This window comes from Xylaria bambusicola (genome assembly GCF_022495145.1).
Source record: "Xylaria bambusicola strain CBS 139988 unplaced genomic scaffold F5B22scaffold_16, whole genome shotgun sequence".
NCBI classification, from domain to species: domain Eukaryota; kingdom Fungi; phylum Ascomycota; class Sordariomycetes; order Xylariales; family Xylariaceae; genus Xylaria; species Xylaria bambusicola.
In genome coordinates this window covers 295,569-313,130 of record NW_025953569.1, presented here as the reverse complement: position 1 = coordinate 313,130, position 17,562 = coordinate 295,569, and the positions used below count along the sequence as shown (strand labels likewise).

Below are 17,562 nucleotides of genomic sequence, written 5' to 3'. Positions count from 1 at the left end.
AAACCAATGGAGGATTGGTCGCTCAGATGACTTGATACAGAACCACTAGATTACTGCATGATTTGCAATTGTTTCATTTACAGAAGCCAATAGATCTGTCAATAGGATAATTTCGTTGAGATGGTGAGAGGAATGCCTCTTGTGAAGATGTGAAGATGTGCATCCGTGGAGAAGTATGAAGGTCACGGTTTGATTGTTAACCAACGTTTTCATCGCCATGAAAGTGATTATATGCCTAACATCGTAGATGACCTAGTCTAGACCTAAAAACTTAGATCAGTATAATTTATTGTCATTTTTAAGTCAGTATCTCAAGAAGAGGATAGTGTATATTTTGAAATTATAAAAATTTGAACGCCATTGGGGACCTGTATCATATAGGACATTACTCTTTATCCAAGGCGACTTGTTAAAATTCTTACACTACGTCTCACATTGAGATTTGTTTGACATCTCAGAGCTTTCAGGATCGGTACCGAAATTATTTGCGCCGAGAATTGCAAGTAATGCGATGATTAGAGACGAGATCCCGCACCAGTGTTTCCTTTCGGAGGAGTGTGCGCTGCTCATTGCATTGTGTAAGAGTCCTGACGCTCGTTACGCGTATCAACGTTCCATTGAAAACATGTGACCCGAAATCTAGCACTAGAGAAGGATTATCGATAGTTAGGATGGACCGCACAACTTCATAGCGTAGGGGCTGAAATTACTGTGTCCGACGTTGATGAGGAACTTGTCCAGATGATCCTGTCCTTTGAACAGCATTGATATTAGTACTTACATGACTGCGAAGATCTGGGATGGCGCTAGCAGCTACTCTGCGGAATATTCCGGGGCACAGGGGGCACGATAATTTGGGGACGTGATTCACTTAAGACACGGCGACTGCTTCGTCCTACTCCTAGCTTTGACGGAAGATGTCGAAGTCGTTCATGTTGGGAAAGGATTGGGTTTTCAGTGATTATTGCTTATACAAGCTTTATCCACGTTTGATGTACCCGGCTGTCAGGCTGAGCCGCTGGACCATCTCTCCTTGTATTATTTCGTGAACATAGTATTGCCCAATTACGCGGCATGCGTCACTTTCGACGTGCCTTCAAATATAGGGTACGTTGGCTCCGTACAGGATACAAACGATGTCGCCCTCATTCGCATTCATTGTCTCGGGCCTGATACCTCGAAGCCTTGCCCGGCGTGGCTTTTAAGGTGTGGTTTTGGGTTTATCACTGGCAAACTGGTGAATTGAGTGTGGCGTTGATGAGCAACATATAAAGTACTAGGTAAGTACGTAGGTACCTATGTACATAGTAGGTATTGCTAGCGTTCATATACCCCACTTCTGCCCACTAACCTACCTAGACCCTGTCGCCTGTCTGGGCCGGGTCGAGATTCCCCTCGCTAGACCCTGTTGGTGTATTAGACCTTCTTGTCTCGGCCGATGGGGATGCTGTAGCCCATGTCATTGTCATCATGTTCTTATCACATTGCACAGAGGGAGGTAGCTTGATGTGACGCGAGCTGCTGCTGCTGTTGCTGCTGCTCTGGGCAGTGATATGCGCGCATACATGGGTAGGCAGGCATAGGGTAGGGGTAGCTGTTGCCGTACCAAGCTGTGTTGTATTGAGAGAGACATCGTCGCTACTCGAATGTTTTGCTCCTCTCGTCAATATCCACTGTTAGCTACCGGCCTTCTTCATTCCTGTCGGTTGCCTTTGCCCTCGTTTCTTTGGATGCCTTATCAATTGGCACTTCTCTGGACAGTCTAGTTTAGCCAGACAATTCCTCATATACTTGTTCCCTCGGTAGATATTTAACCATACAGCATCGCATCATGAAGAGCCGGTTGCTGGTGCTGTCCGGCCTTTTCGCTGGTGTGGCTTTGTCTCGTGACGGCTCGGGCTCCGGCGCCGTTCATCCCTTCGCGAGATACAAGGCCCTTACTGCAGCCACCACCGAGGCGCCCGCTGCGCCCACGCAGTCAACGCTAGAATGCTTCCAGGTCGCTGAGCCCGTGCTGACGGATGCCGGCCTGACACGGCGCGACATAAGCCAGTCACCGGCCTTCGTAGCAGCCGATCAGGCGCCGATTGGGCCTGAGGATGATGAGGAGCTAGTAGAGGCGGCGTGTACGGTGGTGTTGATGCAGCATGTGTTTGAGAATAGCTATGGGGCTCCTTATGTCGGTATGCATTGGACTACTCAATTCGTATTCCTTCAAATTGCCCTTAGGACTACGCGCAGAATCACAACCAAGCTGCGTCAAATGGCTTTAAGAGGCGGTGATTAGTTCCGTACTGATATGTGACGCAGGTTCATATACCCCTCCACCATGCGATTTCGACCATGTGACCATTAATTTCACAACCACCGTCAAGGGTAGGCAATATGATCGCACAGGCGTCATGTACCTCACCGACAACGAGGTCTGGCGTACGTCGACGGCGGAGCCAACAAGCTACGGAATCCGGTGGGAATGGCTGAAGGACATGACGCCTTTCTTGTCGCTCTGGAAGAAGCCACAGACCTGTCAGTACTTATTTGTATCTCTCATCATTATACATAAAAAGCGGTAATGACTAATCCCGTATTTTAGTGGTATTTGACCTTGAAAACATTGTCGACAGCACTTATACAGGTCTTCTCAGCACCACGCTGACGGCGACATTCTACAAAGCCGCGGGGAAGACCAAGGAAAGCCACCCACCCGCTGACTTGATCATCCCAATCTCTCAGCGCATCGGCAACGGCGGGAAGCCTAGTCAGTTCGTGTATCCAGCTTCGCCCGCGAGGAACACGCTGACCAACTTCCCGCGCAACGTGAACCGCGCTGTATTCACGGTAGACGTGAAGGGGCAAGGCAATGAGGAATTCTGGTGGAGCAATGTCCCTCAGAGCGCAGCACACGCTTTCGAGGCCACATACGGCGAATACCCGGGTTACTCACCCTTCCGCGAGGTCCAGGTGCTCATCGACGGGCATCTCGCAGGCGTGTCGTGGCCTTTCCCCGTGATCTACACAGGCGGCGTGGTACCGCAACTCCACCGACCAATCGTAGGGATCCAAGCCTTCGATATCGCCGAGCACGAGATAGACATCTCGCCCTTCCTGCCTCTCCTCTGCGACGGGAAACAGCACACTTTCGAAATCAAGATCGTGGGCCTCGTCGACAACGGCGCATCAAGCGCCTCGCTGTCCACGACCACAGACGATGAGTGGTACATAACAGGGAAGATCTTCGTATGGCTCGACGACGAGGGCTCCATCACCACAGGGACAACAGGTGTTTTCGAAACATCCTCGCCGAAAATCTCGCTCAAGCAACATCTCACGCAAAATGCTACGGGCTTCAACGAGAGTCTCGAGTATGATTTCTCTCTAGAGCGGAAAGTACACATCTCTTCACAGGTGAAAACGCAGAAGACCAAGGGCACTGTGTCATGGACGCAATTCCTCACGTATACTAACACCGGCGGCGTGGCGAGCTACGGGAACTATAACCTGAACAAATTCCTGATCTCAGGCACTGATTCCGCGAGTGGCCCGGGGGTGACATACGCCACGAAATACGCGTACCCATTATTCGCTAACAGCACGTACAACGTCGGCGCCGACGGAAGCGTGAGTCTCTGGGCACAAGTGGACCAAGGGCTACAAGTAGAAGTTCGCGGCAACGCCGTGTTTCCCACCGGTATTGAGGGTTTCGTGGCCACAGGCGCTTTTAAATCGGGGATGGGAAAGACGGGCTCTATCACGAATACATGGCGCAATGGTACGGCGAGTTATTACCGGCCTGGCAATAATAGCTTTAGCAGAGGCGTGGGGCAGACGCATCAGGTGTATTCGTTCAGCGGGATTCGTTCTAATGGGGGTGTGCAACAGCTGTATTTCCGCGACGTGAGCGCGTTTAACGACACTGTCACGGCGGATACTGCTGAGATTGCTGGGAGATGATGGTATGAGACTTGGGTGTAGATGGCTACCTTTAAGTACGACTAGGATATAGTAATATTGGATATCATTAACGAAGCGCGCAGACATAGTATAGTCATGACACGGCGTATTGTGAAATCCCCTGCATACGATACACACATCCGCGGTATGTACTATCGCTTGTAAAAGTCCCCCCTACCACCTCATCCTACCCTCTCCCCCTCTCATACCTCTAACTATCGACCGCCTCTCAATCCACAAACCTCATAGCGCCACATCGCGAAACCGAGCACCGCGCCCCAATCCGATCAGGATGCCCCTCGAGCCCCTCCATCGCGAAACCCGACGACCCCGTGTAATTGCTCCCGCAGACGTCCTGCGTCCCCGCCTTCGAGCACTCGCCCATGTAGTGCGACGGCGTCGGCTGCGGCTCGTCGAAGGTGTACGGCGCCTTCGCGATGCAGCAGCAGCAGAGCGCTAAGGTCTTCACGCGCGGGGTCGTTGCGCGGGGTTCGAGCTCGGGGACGGATGGCTCTGTCATTATGGATGGAGTGGAGGAGGATATAAGGGTGGATGTGGATGTAGGCGTGCTTGCCCAGGGATTCGTGATGCACGTTGTTGTTCCGCCTTGGGGGAGCGCGGACGTAGCTTGGATGAAGAAGAGTGAGGAGAGGAGGGCGGTGTGCAGGGGGAATTGCATGATGAGGGCTTGAGATAATAGTGTTCAAACTGGGATTCTGTTCGGTTTGCTTTGTGACTTGATGCGATGCGCTGCGATGCGATGGATATCTGTCCGTGACGACGAGCAGCGATCCGACTCATGATATACACACGACGCCGGCGTCCCACCGACCGACTGACTAACTGACTGACTACCTACATACCTCAGTACGTCTCGCATCATACCTCGCTTGGCACGGTTGGCGCCGGCAAAGAAGCCTTCGTCCGCCTCGTGCGATGTCCAATAAATATACGAACTTGGCTAAGACGAGGGTTGCGACTGCGACGTCGACGGTGCCCGCATTTGGGTCCCCTTTTTTACACGGGCGTTGCCTCCGTCCGTTGTCGTGTTGTGTTGTGTTGTGTTGTGTCGTGTGGTGGTCGTATGCCGGCCACCGCAATTTAGGCACAATGGAATTTTTGTTTTTTTCTGTTCGCATCCATTTTCGTATCGAGGCCTGCCAGCTTTCTCCTCATTATTACCTTGGTTTATTTATAGACCGAGGCGTTATTTATTATCAACGGAGGGATTGACGTAAATGACCTGATAGTGAGTGTAGCATTTGCGAAATCACTGACTTGGTATTAGCTGACATGAAGGAAGGAACGAGATAGATGGAAGCGGTATAACTGGTTGTGTCGAAATCGCAATATATTGAGCTCGCTTGTATGGTTTCATTTTGTAGATACCGAGCTACAAGACGGAGGGGGGTATTTGAACTTTGCTCAATTTGATCGCAATGCTCTCTAGGTTTTGTATGCTTTTGGTGACCGCCCTTCTCTCCTCTATCTTCCCCTCTATCTAAATCCAACATATCACATCTATTCCATTGTGACTATAGGCTTGACCCTGTGAATCCGCTAGAGGCTTCCTTCAGTCTTCTTATTTATTAGATTCTAGGTTCAGCTTAGCTACGCCGTCAGTGTTATCAGAGGTAGCAGCATTAGGCGTGGCGTCGTCTTGGGTCGCGCCTGGGTAGCGAGTGCCTATCTTCTTGACTTTCTTTGCCTTCTTCTCCGGTGGCGGGTAAGCTAATAATTCGATCTCATGCCATTCTTTCGATGCATTGTATTCTTCTTGAATGGGTATCAAAATGTCACATAACGCCTTGATGACGGCAGGTTTTAGGAGCTGGGGTGTGAGCTTGGAGCCAATTAGTACATTACTGTGAGCCCGAGGGGAGTTGAATAGCGAGACTTACCACGTCATTTTCGTAGTCGCTGCGAATTTGGGCAATGTCCGTGTAAACAAGAGGCTCTAAACCGTCTCGTTCTCGCAAGACAATAAATTCGCGCTTTCCTTTGAGCTCAGCTACTGGAAGGAAAACATTTTCGACATAGGCCAAAAGACCATTTCCTTCGGCAACGCGCGGCGCCGCTTCTGCTTTCTTGATCTGCGCTAAGTGTTAACAGCTTTCTATGTTATACTACTTCAATGTGACTATGTCTCAAAGATAAAGGGACTCTTAAGACCGACCTTTTTGGTGATGACATCCGGCGGGTCTAGAAGATCAATTTTTGAGTTCTCATCGCTTGAGCTCACTGGAGGATGAACGCAAGTCAGTGGAAACCATCACATGCGACAGAAGGGATAGTTGATGCAGTGTCCCCTAAAGAGAAACCCCCTCTGAAGTGGCAAATGCCTCGGTAGAACTGAATGCATGCTTCTAAGCGCATGCATTTAGAACAACACAAAGATGACTAGCAGCCGTCGGAGAAACAGTCGCGCATTTAGTTGAGAAGGTACCATGTACGTAGACTCACTTTTGCCGCCTTGAAGACCAGGAATCATATCGTTCATCAGATGAGCACGCTATACTCAGTTAATCTCCAGTTCAGGGCGCAAGCTTGGAACGTGCACTCAACTGACCTGTTTGTACCCAAGTTTCGGCAGCCACTCTTTGGCGGCAGTGAACAACTTTCGCTGGTCCAGACCTGAACTACATCAATACACGTATTCTAATCTCGGACCGAGGCGAACTCACCGCCAAACTGAGCGTCTACATCCAGGTATTGCTCATCCAATACTTGCAAGATAGGGTAGAGTAGTCCACTCAAGGGGCTGTTAGCGGACTGCTTGACAACCTCGGCGCCAGCCTTTTTCGCATCGTGTTCCGATGTTAATGAACACAACTTGTAAACATCCATGATGTATTCGGGGCTCTTCTGGTAAGAGCTACCAAGGACAAATGTCACTTTGTCGGTTGACACGCCACAGGCCTTCAGCAGTGCCGTTATGGTGAACTTGTAGTACTCGGCACGCCGGTTAACGAGTTCGAGGGGTGCCTTCAAATTGTCGAGAAAGCCGTGAATCTATCCATAGTCGTCATTACCGTCAGTCATTATCGCCGCGGTCGTACATGAGTGGGCATCGTGTATAGAAGGGCGCATACGTCGGCAAGGAGGATGACCATGTCACAGCCAGCAGCCACATATTGGGCTATTTTGACCTGTTCCAGCTAGTGAGCTTGGCGTATCGATCAAGCGATGATGATTGTAGTCACCGTACACCAGGCACTAAGTATCCGGCATGAGGTCGGCCGGTCTGTGTCGTACTCAGATTAGTTGGTGTTTGTTCTCCCAATTGCTATCTTCGTCTTTCTCTGACTGGCGCGCAGATTCCGGGCAACACGTACTGTGGCAGTTCCTGCAGTAAGACAAAACATATGTTAGCATCAAAGCGAGCGATGCCCAAGTCGCCAATTGACCTTACCCCAATAGATCCTCGGGTTGCGCCCCTCGTTGATGGCGGCCTCGATGATTTCGGGATTGAGGAACTCGGCAAGATTCTCTTTGATGAGGGCAAGCCTCTCTTCGGTGGATTTGGCAGCCATGGCAAGACCCTGCTTAAGAAATAGAGCGGAGAGGGAATCGCACGAAGCTCGTTGTAGTCGCGTAAATGTTTATATTCAATTATTTGGCTTGAATACTGAGTCACTCGGGATACGTGCATGGCTTCGGGGCTGATCGGCCAGCTTTTTGGAGGGGCAGTCAGATGGACGAGGGGTTCGATAAGCCGATAAGCTGATATAAGCGGATAAGATGGATCTCAAATAGGTACCTGTAGGTACCTACAGGGCTGCGAGGGGTTCTAGCCACTCAAGCCCAGCCAAGCCAGTGCCCAGCCGCGCTATCTTTCCAGCGCATCAGCACTGGGCAGTAGGTGGTATGTGCCCACCTGTAGCGGCCATATGTACCTGGATACCTGGGTAAGTACCTAGGTATGTACCTTATGTAGGTACTTCAAGCAAAGCAAGATTTCAGGCTTCAAACAGAGGATCTACATCTTCGAATAGACGCGGGACTGCAAAGGTCTTGGCAATAGACATGGAATATACTGAAGAAAGCAGAAAAATATCCGAATTATACTTGCTACCAGGAAAAGAACGCTGACCGTAATCCCGCCACCATGGGAGGCTGTATCATGCCAACGTAAACATGCCAATCATTCATCATCGTCATCATCATTATCGCGCCAAAAAGCTACGGGGTACAATTTAAAGAGTTATCTAACCGCAGCACACAGTCGCCTCTTCGCTGACCCCGACAGTCTTTGCTGCCGGCATGGCTGTTACTCCTACCACTACTCTGGCTGTCATCCAATCGCACAGAAACTTTCCAAACCCGGCGCCGACAATGATGAGGATGATGACGTACCCGTTGAACGCCATGGCTATCAACATCAGGATGTACGCTATTCCGAATGCTACGGCATCTGTGGTCGTTTCATGTCAGCTCCGTTATGATCTAGACGAACTGCTGAGTCCATCGAAGAGTAGCGTGAGGAACAACGTCGCCTCGGCTCATGCTGTATGCTGAGATAAGACTTACGGATGAAGCTGCGGATTAACTGTTGCAGCGCTGTCGCTCTGAATATCACAGTCTGACCAGCTAGTCGAGTCTCCGCCGAACAGCAATTATCTTCTAACTTCGCCATGGCAGCCCGCTCGTCGGCATGCTGTTGGAACTGGCGAAGAATGAGGTCGTCATATTCCTTGCCCAGTCGGCGGACAAACTCCAGGAGTATCGCTAGCAGGAACACGCCGATGCAGGTCGCTGCCATCATCCCCTCGGTCTTAATTTTCCATGATTCCGCGAAGAAACCTACAACTCATCAGCACCCGTCTTCTTCGCCGTTGCCATAATCTCGGTGCTCAATCTTGGCTTGACGTACAGGCACCGATGGTGTTCCAGTTCCATAACATCTAGCGACCTATTAGTGAAAAAGGCAGATAGTGGCATGAGAATCACAACCACTAACATGAGTCGTGCAGGACGAGTCGTCCATGCTCATGCCGCCGCCATGAGACATTTTGTCTGCTTATTCTTTTGAACTTTCTCAATAGATGGGCGATGACGATTCCAATGTTCGGGGATCGGAGGCGATAGTTATACCAGTCCACTGCGGCCCGCTTCGTATAAAGTCTAGTTTATAGTCCGTCACGTTCGACTCCTCTCTGGCGATGGCGTGTTAATCTCGTTGTCGAATTCCAAGAAATGAGGCTGGAAATGAGCACATCAGAGAGAATTGTTCGAACACGGCGCAATATTGAGACAGATGATGAACGAGTTGATATGCGCAGGTTTACGAAACATCAGCTGTCAGTCGGTCGGCCTGCGCGTGCGAAGGTTTCTCGGGCCAAGACTATCTAGAACCAAGGGATCCAGTGTCCTAGTCCCGGGAACCAGTGTCGAACCAGTGTCGCTATCGGCATTACGAAGACGGCGGCTCATCCGATGCAGCGTTTCGCCAAGATCCCCTCACGGTCTTCGCCCTAAACGGGCCTGAAAAACGTGCTCATTTTCTCTCAACAGCCCACTTCTCCCCTCACACTATCGCCGCCGCGAGGCCATACAAAACCCACGCCGGGTCTTTCGCGGCTCTTGGCTATAGAAATGTGGGTGTTAGCCACCCTATGTGCGCAATTTTCGTATCCACTTGGGGTATACGGAGCGTGATGTAGATTGATGCTAGCCACCGAGACCGTGGTCTTGGTCTCATGGTTTCGACATTGGACGCATCATGGCCTTTTCTAGTATTATAAGTTCCCGGGCGTTGCGAAGCAAGCGCCCCACGAGCTGGACGATGTTAAACCTTAAAACTTGCCATTTGCCTGGGAAAGGCGATCACGTCTGTCCTACTAGTTCTTACGGATACGCGACCGCATCTACCTGACGGTGAATTCAACCTTAAATAACTAGCTCAACAAGACTAGCAGTACTCAATCTACCTGTCCGCCTGTGTCTCACGGCACTCGTGTGAGCGACTCAATTGAGTTTGCGCTAGGGAAAGATGAAGGTCCAGCCAGGGTTACGGGCTCACATTCAAAATTACAGCGAAGCAGACAATTTAGAACCGCATTGGGGCTACTATGAAAGAGTTATCCCCTGCGTGAGCGACTCTGGGTCGTGCGAATACCTTGACCAAATCTATGGTTCACACGACTTGAGTGTCCTTTATTCAGGCATTCTATGGTCAATCATACTCGGCATTCTGCTGTTATGGACGATAGGAAAGAGAGTCTGGGCGCCATCGCGGGCTGATGGTTTGGTACCTGGGGGCATCAGTTCTGGCAAGTCGTCGGTAACACGATTCTCAAATGCGTTCTCCGCATACCTACGAAGCTCATTACTTCCCGACGCGCCTCGATTCATCTTCGGCAGGACGACTAGATTACAGGTTCTTATCCTTATGATATTATCCGCCTACTTGTTGATATTCAGCTTCGCCGGTTACACCTTTCAGAAATGGATTACTCCCGTCAAAAGCTCTCCGGGGCTATATAACACGAGGTCCACTCTAGGCCCATTCTCGAACCGAATCGGAGTTCTAGCCTACGCTTTGACACCGTTGTCAGTTCTATTAGCAAACAGAGAGTCAATTCTCTCTCTGCTGACGGGCGTTCCCTACCAGAGCTTCAACTTCTTGCACCGATGGCTCGGGTACATCATCTTCATCCAGGGCTCTGTTCACACCATCGGCTGGACAATTATCGAAGTGCGGCTATACCAGCCACAGCCAACAACAGCTCAAGAATGGATCAAGGATACTTACATCGTCTGGGGAGTGGTGACCATGATTTTACTCCTGATGCTCGTCGTCCTTAGCACACCGTGGGCTATCCGTCTCACAGGATACGAGTTCTTTCGCAAGGCTCATTATGTCCTGGCCATCGTCTACATTGGAGGTTGCTGGGGACACTGGCAAAAGCTCAAGTCGTTCCTGCTGCCAAGTATCCTGATTTTCTTCCTGGATCGCGGCGTTCGTCTCGTGCGCACAATGTTGATGCACTATCAGTATCTTCCCAACGGCTCCATGGGCTTCCAGGCAGCCCCAGCATCATTAACACACTTCGCTGACACCGAATATGGCGACGTCGTAAGGATGGACTTCGAACAGCCTCATGGGCCTTGGAATATCGGCCAGCACTTCTATCTGTGCTTTGCCGAAAGTAGCATCTGGCAGTCGCACCCCTTTACACCGTTGAATCTCCCCCAGACGCGCAATGGAACTGTATCCCACTCGTACATCTTCCGAGCTAAGAAAGGCGAGACGAAGAAAGTAGCTGATTTAGCGCTGCGAAAGCTAAACTTATCCCCAAAGGCAACGACGCCAGTGATATTGACCGGGCCTTATGGGGAGTCGATTGCGGAGAACTTGATGCCCGAGGATAACATACTGTGTGTCGCGGGCGGCACGGGCATCACCTACGTGCTCCCTGTGCTCCTCGACATCATCCAGAAATCCGCCGTGCGCGACCGCAAGATCCAGCTCGTCTGGGCGATCCGCAGGAAAGCGGACCTGTGCTGGGTAGAGCGGGAGATCGTCGCTGTTAACAATGCGGCGCGAACGCACGGGGTTGAAGTGTGCATTTATGTCACGAGGGAGGCGGGCAGCAACGCCTCTTCCATACAAGAGAAAGTAGAGGGTCAAGAGGTCGATCTGGATAAGACCTGCGGATCTACTTCGTGCGCAGCTGTCAACGCTCAAAGCCCGATGTCGCTAGATATTCAGAAGCTCGGGAGTAAAGGGTTGGACAGACATCCTGATCTGAAGGCTCTTGTGAGCGAATTCGTCGAGGGCACGGTGAGGGGCCCGACGAAGGTCTTTGGAAGTGGGCCGGGAGGCATGATTAGCGATTTGAGGAGCGTCGTCGCGACGTGTAATTCTGGCGCGAGGGTGTGGAAGGGCAACGAGCGGTTTGATGTTCGTCTGATTTGTGATGATAGATTAGAGTGGTAACGACTTTATGGATTAGCGTTTTGGAATTTCATAGTGAAGATATTAAGCATTTTTCTCTCATCCGTTTAGTTCTTATTAGAGAATCGTGGCAAAATCTTCGTAGTCATTGGATAAGGTACAGTTAAGCGGCTTTTGCGCTGATTGAAGAGTGTAGGTGCGAGATTTGACCTTCGCATCATTGCTGCATTGAATAAGTGTCGTCTAATCATCTTGTGACAACTTGGCGTTCTCATGCCTGCCTGTTGGTAGGGCTTGTGACTGGTGCTGATGTGCTTTTCGACGTAGCTATGTCCGTTCTGCCGATTTATCTATCACTTTCCATTTCATCTCTTAAAGACAGTGCTTTAAACAAATTTAAACACTAGTAGCTGGCTGTGAGCTTCCGCCAGGGGACATCCGTAGTGAATGGTCTCCCGCAGTGGAGCGGGCTACGGGGTTCAACCCCCTTTTCCCCTCAATGTGTAGAATTCTTCACATTGCATGCTCCATCTCATTTAAGCCACGATGAACTCTAGACACTCGTTCTTGGGCCTCATCACTGAAAACTTTATAAGTTGTAGGAAATTGTATCAAATGCTACAGTTTACGAAGACAAGGGATGTATGTCCTCGGTGAAGAAATGCGAAAAGAGCGAAAGGGCACTCAAGGAAGAAGACAAGGCGTAAGTTTGGGAAATCAATTTGGCCTGACTATCCAATACTAGGCTCATTTACTTTTGTTAATCAGTCACTTGTTCCATCATTCTGTCATCAATTTCTATTGACAGTTTCCCCAGGAGCCATTAGCATAGATACTAATTACTTGAAATCCCCAACACCAGATGCCTCTACCCCATCACCTCTCTAGATCCTCATCCTCATTTATCCTTTGGCTCCTCTTTAACTGCCGTAATGATTTTAGTAGGTATACAATCAGATCATTGACGAATGGCTCACCTGTCGAGTCCTCAACTGGTTCGGGCTCTGGGGGCGGAGCTGGGCGGGGAGGAAGCATACTACGGTTTCGCATGTAGGGACAGGCTGGATTTCCGCATCTCCATAATCTCGCGTGTCTGAAGTGTCGGTCCCCTTTTGGGACCGACCATCCGCACTCGTCGATGAGCTGGGTGATTTCGACGAGAGCCATTATGTATTGTGTGATTAGGGTGATTTGGTTGAGTGTTCAGTGTGTTTAGCTGAGGATAAGATGAGAGGGGTTGGTTTTCGAGGTGTTGGAGAGTCTGGAGATAAAAGGGACTTGAATATCGGCATGAAGACGGATGTCCTCTTTATATAAAATTTGACACGGGAGGCAGATCATGTGTCTGTGCAACAACGAGGGTCCTTTATGATGTTTGTTGTTGCACGAAAGTCTTCAAGCTTTGAGTGCCCATACTAGGACTCTATAGAGAGGGCCCCTTGGATGTAGTCCTAGTATCGCCACATCTTCGATCATGAAGATCGCCTTACGTTCCGTGTAAGCATCTTGATAGTGCCGAGATCAGAAGTAGTATTGCCCGAGATCGAGATTGAGGCTCAATATCAGAAGTACTCTGGTGATTTGACTAATCTGTTTGGTCAATGAGATAGATATCACGCTGAATACGATGCGAACCATGTCTGAAGAGCAGGAACGCGTCAGCATCGGGTAGTATTATCTCGAGATCCTGTAGTAGATGCACTTATGTACTAGGCTTCTGACTATCATGTGTTAATATCATCATACCTCAGATTGTCTGTGTACTTTAAAGAGCTGGTGATTGAGGAATTGATAGGTCCACTGTTACCTGCCACAATGAGATATACTAGCACACGAGAGACAGAACATGTGAGAAAGTATCCGAGATGAACACTAAAGCCTTAGATGATTTGTGTACAGTTGAACTTGTGTTGACTATAATCTAGACATGTGATCTTTTGCGTAACCATGTGAACATGCCTGTACACAAGGGAGGCTCTGTCATGTTGCAATAGGAGTACAAAATAGGACGGCAGTTTTACTACTGCTACATGTACTCCTTTATGAACCTATAAACGACGGTTCCCGTGTCACCTTAGAGCGATGAGGTTTGGTGTGTTCTATTATTTACCGAAGTTAATCCGATTTCAACCCGAGATGCAAACGAAATAAGAAGTGAATGGTTATTGCAAGTATGTAAGAAGCAAGGTAAGCAGAAATTTCCATGCCTCTTATCCTACTCTTCAAATTGAAGAATGGGTGAAATACGCACAAAAGGTGTATGAAAAGACTAATACATGAAATTTCCCACTATGTACCTAGACTTTTCGAGCGAATATTGAGGGGATTAATACGCTGCCCAATCTTCTACGGACAACTACCTCGTCTTCAATTGTACGTTGTTGCTGTGTGGCACAAGCAACTCCGTGACCTGCTTGCGCCACTGAAGTTTTTTTCTTTTTTTCTTGAGCGTCACACAAAGAATACAAAACTATTGAGCCATTAGAGAGAACCGAGGTTCAAATTCATGTTATATGTTGATATTGTCAAAGCTAAAGACTCTGATAGTTGTGTGGCTCACGTCATCGAAGCGCCCATACCCATAAGAGCATAGAATGTACGATCTTCCTAAGAATTTTTCCAAAGTGTCGCTAGCTCCTGTACTCTTAGTGGCACTGCCGGCAGATTCTTGTGCAAGCTTCGGCAGAAAAATCGTTCTTCAGATGGGTAAGTAACTAAACGATTCGCCAAATCTAGGAGAAGAATACCTGTATTCAGATGTATCCTTGACAATGAATGCTACCACATCATAAGTCCTGCTAGCAACTCGAGTTCTACGATCGATGAAATAAGCTAATATAACAATCTAAATAACATAGCGAGCGGTCCTTAAAAAAACAAAATACTACTGAATCTGTACTCGTATGTAGACTGGCACGAGCTACCCGTGTACTAACCATAGAAATGAACGTGTATGTGTGTGTGTTCGCCCGTCACTCCTATCAAGCCAGACTTCCCAATGCACTCTCATCATCCTGAATTGTCCATGTACTACCCCTTTTCAGCTACCTGCGGCCTTTGCGATAAGCCTCCAAGTTCCTTATCCGTAGATTTAATCTGCAAAACATATTCCGTTTGGCGGCCCATGCTGAAAATAACATGCTAGACAGTGAGGTTGGCAATCAGCCAAGGACTGACAACTCCATCCTACACAGGTGGGGTTATTGCTACTCAGCAAGCCAAGAGCGCGTGTTGGCTTATCTGCTGATGTAGCCGAGGGGGAAACCGATTGGTCTCCCGTGTCTGGGATCACGGAGGGGAAAAGAAGCTGCGTTTCGTTGACCACGAGACATCCATCTGGATATGGCGGCCGTGCTAACTCAGAGACACTGGCCGGCACGTCTCCCTCTCCGTGTGCTGCCCATGCGGAGTACTGTTTCTCAGCAAACTGCTTTACTTGGTCTGGGTCTAGCTGGTAGTAGTCGATGACGGTTCCGTTGGGAACAAAAGAGCGGACCACGCCGTCGTCTCCGACAGAGACGAAACCGCTATTGTCCTTCAGCAAGGCTTGCGTTACATTACTGACAGGACCTGGAAGGTGGCGGCATGTGGTGTTGCCGCTTGGGGATGTTCTGGAGAAGGCATAGGAAGTCTGTTTACGGGTATTAGCGATTTGATATTTCTCATTTCTGGTTATATGGGGCGTTACGTACAAAAGAAAGGATAAAGAATGCAAGGGTAGTAATAAACTTCATCATGATAATGTCCGTTAGACCACTTGTTTTGGTTTCGAGTTGATGATGATTTGTATATATCTAAGAATGATGTTGTAGTGACCGTGCTTGATTTGTATTCTACGACTGCTTGGGCTCCGGGATTGCTGTTTAATTTATACACTAGAATGCTCACTGGGGGCCTGTCATGGTGTATTCCTGTCCAGAAATGATCCTGCTTTCCCTCATTGATATGCTTCTATGCCATACCTTGGCTATCCTATAACCAACGGCAACGTCATTCGCAGATGCGCATAATCATAGTCTACGGAGTACTAGGCATTTTCTTCTTGTTGAAGTGCTGTCTCACTTATTTTGTTGGTAATGAAGGATCGTCTTTTGCGAATCCGTTAATCGTAATCTTTATTTTGAGCACTTTTCAAGCTTACCAGTATTGACGAGAACATATGATTTTCTCCTTGTGTGTGAAGCTCTATCGTACAGAAGGATTGGGACGAAACCAACAGCATATCGACCAAAAGGATGGTTGCCAGGGTTTTAAATAGAAAGCAGATCCCGAGCATCCCGTTCAAGGGAAGAGTTCATGCTTCATAGATGTCAACAAGAGAGTGTTGCCTTAGTGTACGAATCGAATTGGATTATGGGATTACATATGCCACCGGGAAGCTTACAAACAGCACCGCAATAATAAAGCACGCTTTACCCCATCCCATCAACCAACCGTGGTTCCTTCCGGACTCTACACCAGCATGGATAGCATGAATATTGATCTGCAGCTGCCTAATAAAGGAGAGAGGTCGTCATCATGGTTGACAACAGGGGACGCAGTTGGCTGAATTAACAGATCTGATTGGATGCCGGGATTACATAATTATCAGGGGTGGTTCCAGGCAGCACTGCGCCGCAATATAAGAGCGCACCAAACCCCATCCCAACAACCAGCCAGGCTTCTTCGGTTCCTCGAATGAACCCATAGCAGAAGACGCCACGAACATCGATTTGACACTATTCTCTACCCCGCAGCTATTCGTTTCAGATTGCAGCCATGTCAGCGCAACCCACCCAGGATAGTTGCGGATCCTGGTCATGCGAAGACTCTGACCAACAGGAACTGAGCGCCATCATAGCCAGCTTTAAAATGGACAATTATGGCGTCATCTCATTGGGAAAGGATGGTATTCTGCGGTCTCTCACGGCCGAGCGGGACGTTATCGGCGCCGCGCCTCTCCGCCCGAGCCTCATCGCAGCGTTGCATGCCAGGTTCCCGAAGGAGTACGCTGAAAAATACCTCACTGCAGAATGGGATGGGGTCGATGGATTTAAGACTCCTGAATCAGCTTGGTACAACCCCGACAAAAGCATCTTGCCCGCACCATTGAGCGAGCTGAAAAAGAAAGAAACTATCGAGGAGTTGGAGACACTGAAGAAACAGGAGTCCCAAACCTCTGGCCAGCAACATGAAGGATAGGGCTCGTGAGTTGATACGCAAATTCGGAGTGTGATATCATCGATTGATATGCCATCCGCAGATGACGCGTTTGCCAGGGGTGGGCCAACACCGCACACGTGGTGCAATGGACGAACCAAGTTGGCGTCGTACACTTAGTATTGTGGCAAGGAATTATTCTTAGGAACTTTCGTTTCATTATCTAAATGAGTTGCTGTTAGGTTGTTGCTCTAGTGTACCTAGCGCATTGTTTCGTAGGAGGGGGCACAGCATCCGAACATTCATTACGATAGCAACAACAGAGAGTCGATCACTTCCAAGCCATATGTCATCTTATTGTCTACTTACGCGTTTTTTCTAATCCACCCCAAGATATTTCAAGGTTGACAATGTTCCGATCACGCCACGCATGAAGGCAGGGATCTCCATCTCGCAAATGCAACAGGCTCTATCTGCTAGGTCGTCGGACTCGTGTCACTCCGAAAACCGACAACACGGAAAGCTGCGAGAAAAGCTTTGATTTCCTAACAATTCACTCGCGATAGTTGACG

At 49.1% G+C, this 17,562-nt stretch overlaps 7 protein-coding genes across 7 annotated transcripts; 3 read left to right on the top strand and 4 right to left on the bottom strand.

Annotated features, from left to right (window-relative positions):
- The first annotated feature begins 1,672 nt into the window (after positions 1-1,672).
- F5B22DRAFT_108756 (peptide N-acetyl-beta-D-glucosaminyl asparaginase amidase A-domain-containing protein) lies at positions 1,673-4,066 on the top strand. The gene is made up of 3 exons (XM_047968741.1): positions 1,673-2,183; positions 2,311-2,526; positions 2,594-4,066. The coding sequence occupies exons 1-3, from the start codon at positions 1,832-1,834 to the stop codon at positions 3,949-3,951; spliced, it is 1,926 nt and encodes a 641-aa protein (XP_047831630.1). The 5' UTR covers positions 1,673-1,831; the 3' UTR covers positions 3,952-4,066.
- Positions 3,788-4,899, bottom strand: F5B22DRAFT_108471 (uncharacterized protein). The gene has a single exon (XM_047968739.1). It carries the CDS (start codon positions 4,628-4,630, stop codon positions 4,181-4,183), a length of 450 nt encoding a protein of 149 aa, XP_047831629.1. The 5' UTR covers positions 4,631-4,899; the 3' UTR covers positions 3,788-4,180.
- Positions 4,900-5,311: 412 nt separating this feature from the next.
- Positions 5,312-7,865, bottom strand: F5B22DRAFT_108409 (tyrosyl-tRNA synthetase). The gene is made up of 10 exons (XM_047968738.1): positions 7,364-7,865; positions 7,287-7,297; positions 7,160-7,195; positions 7,044-7,100; positions 6,636-6,963; positions 6,521-6,585; positions 6,415-6,463; positions 6,128-6,192; positions 5,853-6,044; positions 5,312-5,794 (listed from the first exon to the last, which is right to left on the bottom strand). Exons 1-10 carry the CDS (start codon positions 7,482-7,484, stop codon positions 5,534-5,536), a joined length of 1,185 nt encoding a protein of 394 aa, XP_047831628.1. The 5' UTR covers positions 7,485-7,865; the 3' UTR covers positions 5,312-5,533.
- Position 7,866: 1 nt separating this feature from the next.
- On the bottom strand, positions 7,867-9,085 carry F5B22DRAFT_108408 (ctr copper transporter). The gene is made up of 4 exons (XM_047968737.1): positions 8,912-9,085; positions 8,825-8,855; positions 8,482-8,754; positions 7,867-8,365 (listed from the first exon to the last, which is right to left on the bottom strand). Exons 1-4 carry the CDS (start codon positions 8,960-8,962, stop codon positions 8,160-8,162), a joined length of 561 nt encoding a protein of 186 aa, XP_047831627.1. The 5' UTR covers positions 8,963-9,085; the 3' UTR covers positions 7,867-8,159.
- A 606-nt stretch (positions 9,086-9,691) lies between these two features.
- On the top strand, positions 9,692-12,253 carry F5B22DRAFT_108916 (ferric reductase like transmembrane component-domain-containing protein). Its single transcript, XM_047968742.1, has one exon. The coding sequence runs from the start codon at positions 9,944-9,946 to the stop codon at positions 11,891-11,893; it is 1,950 nt and encodes a 649-aa protein (XP_047831626.1). The 5' UTR covers positions 9,692-9,943; the 3' UTR covers positions 11,894-12,253.
- Positions 12,254-14,672: 2,419 nt separating this feature from the next.
- Positions 14,673-15,770, bottom strand: F5B22DRAFT_108523 (uncharacterized protein). Its single transcript, XM_047968740.1, has 2 exons — positions 15,544-15,770; positions 14,673-15,482 (listed from the first exon to the last, which is right to left on the bottom strand). The coding sequence occupies exons 1-2, from the start codon at positions 15,586-15,588 to the stop codon at positions 14,943-14,945; spliced, it is 585 nt and encodes a 194-aa protein (XP_047831625.1). The 5' UTR covers positions 15,589-15,770; the 3' UTR covers positions 14,673-14,942.
- Positions 15,771-16,609: 839 nt separating this feature from the next.
- F5B22DRAFT_645703 (uncharacterized protein) lies at positions 16,610-17,032 on the top strand (the record flags this gene model as incomplete). The annotated part of the gene is made up of 1 exon (XM_047978622.1): positions 16,610-17,032. One exon carries the CDS (start codon positions 16,610-16,612, stop codon positions 17,030-17,032), a length of 423 nt encoding a protein of 140 aa, XP_047831624.1.
- Positions 17,033-17,562: the final 530 nt, after the last annotated feature.

Bases quoted from the DNA above. Each gene is read 5' to 3' on its own strand.
- F5B22DRAFT_108523 (XM_047968740.1), bottom strand. From the start codon at position 15,588: ATGATGAAGTTTATTACTACCCTTGCATTCTTTATCCTTTCTTTT. The intron at 15,483-15,543 runs GTACGTAACGCC...ACCCGTAAACAG, and splicing joins CATTCTTTATCCTTTCTTTT to ACTTCCTATGCCTTCTCCAG.
- F5B22DRAFT_108471 (XM_047968739.1), bottom strand. From the start codon at position 4,630: ATGCAATTCCCCCTGCACACCGCCCTCCTCTCCTCACTCTTCTTCATC.
- F5B22DRAFT_108916 (XM_047968742.1), top strand. From the start codon at position 9,944: ATGAAGGTCCAGCCAGGGTTACGGGCTCACATTCAAAATTACAGCGAA.
- F5B22DRAFT_108408 (XM_047968737.1), bottom strand. From the start codon at position 8,962: ATGTCTCATGGCGGCGGCATGAGCATGGACGACTCGTCCTGCACGACT. The intron at 8,755-8,824 runs GTACGTCAAGCC...GATGAGTTGTAG, and splicing joins CTGGAACACCATCGGTGCCT to GTTTCTTCGCGGAATCATGG. The intron at 8,366-8,481 runs GTAAGTCTTATC...AAACGACCACAG, and splicing joins GTTAATCCGCAGCTTCATCC to ATGCCGTAGCATTCGGAATA.
- F5B22DRAFT_108409 (XM_047968738.1), bottom strand. From the start codon at position 7,484: ATGGCTGCCAAATCCACCGAAGAGAGGCTTGCCCTCATCAAAGAGAAT. The intron at 6,586-6,635 runs GTGAGTTCGCCT...GATGTAGTTCAG, and splicing joins TGTAGACGCTCAGTTTGGCG to GTCTGGACCAGCGAAAGTTG. The intron at 5,795-5,852 runs GTAAGTCTCGCT...ATTGGCTCCAAG, and splicing joins GCGACTACGAAAATGACGTG to CTCACACCCCAGCTCCTAAA.
- F5B22DRAFT_108756 (XM_047968741.1), top strand. From the start codon at position 1,832: ATGAAGAGCCGGTTGCTGGTGCTGTCCGGCCTTTTCGCTGGTGTGGCT. The intron at 2,184-2,310 runs GTATGCATTGGA...TATGTGACGCAG, and splicing joins CTATGGGGCTCCTTATGTCG to GTTCATATACCCCTCCACCA. The intron at 2,527-2,593 runs GTCAGTACTTAT...CCCGTATTTTAG, and splicing joins CTGGAAGAAGCCACAGACCT to TGGTATTTGACCTTGAAAAC.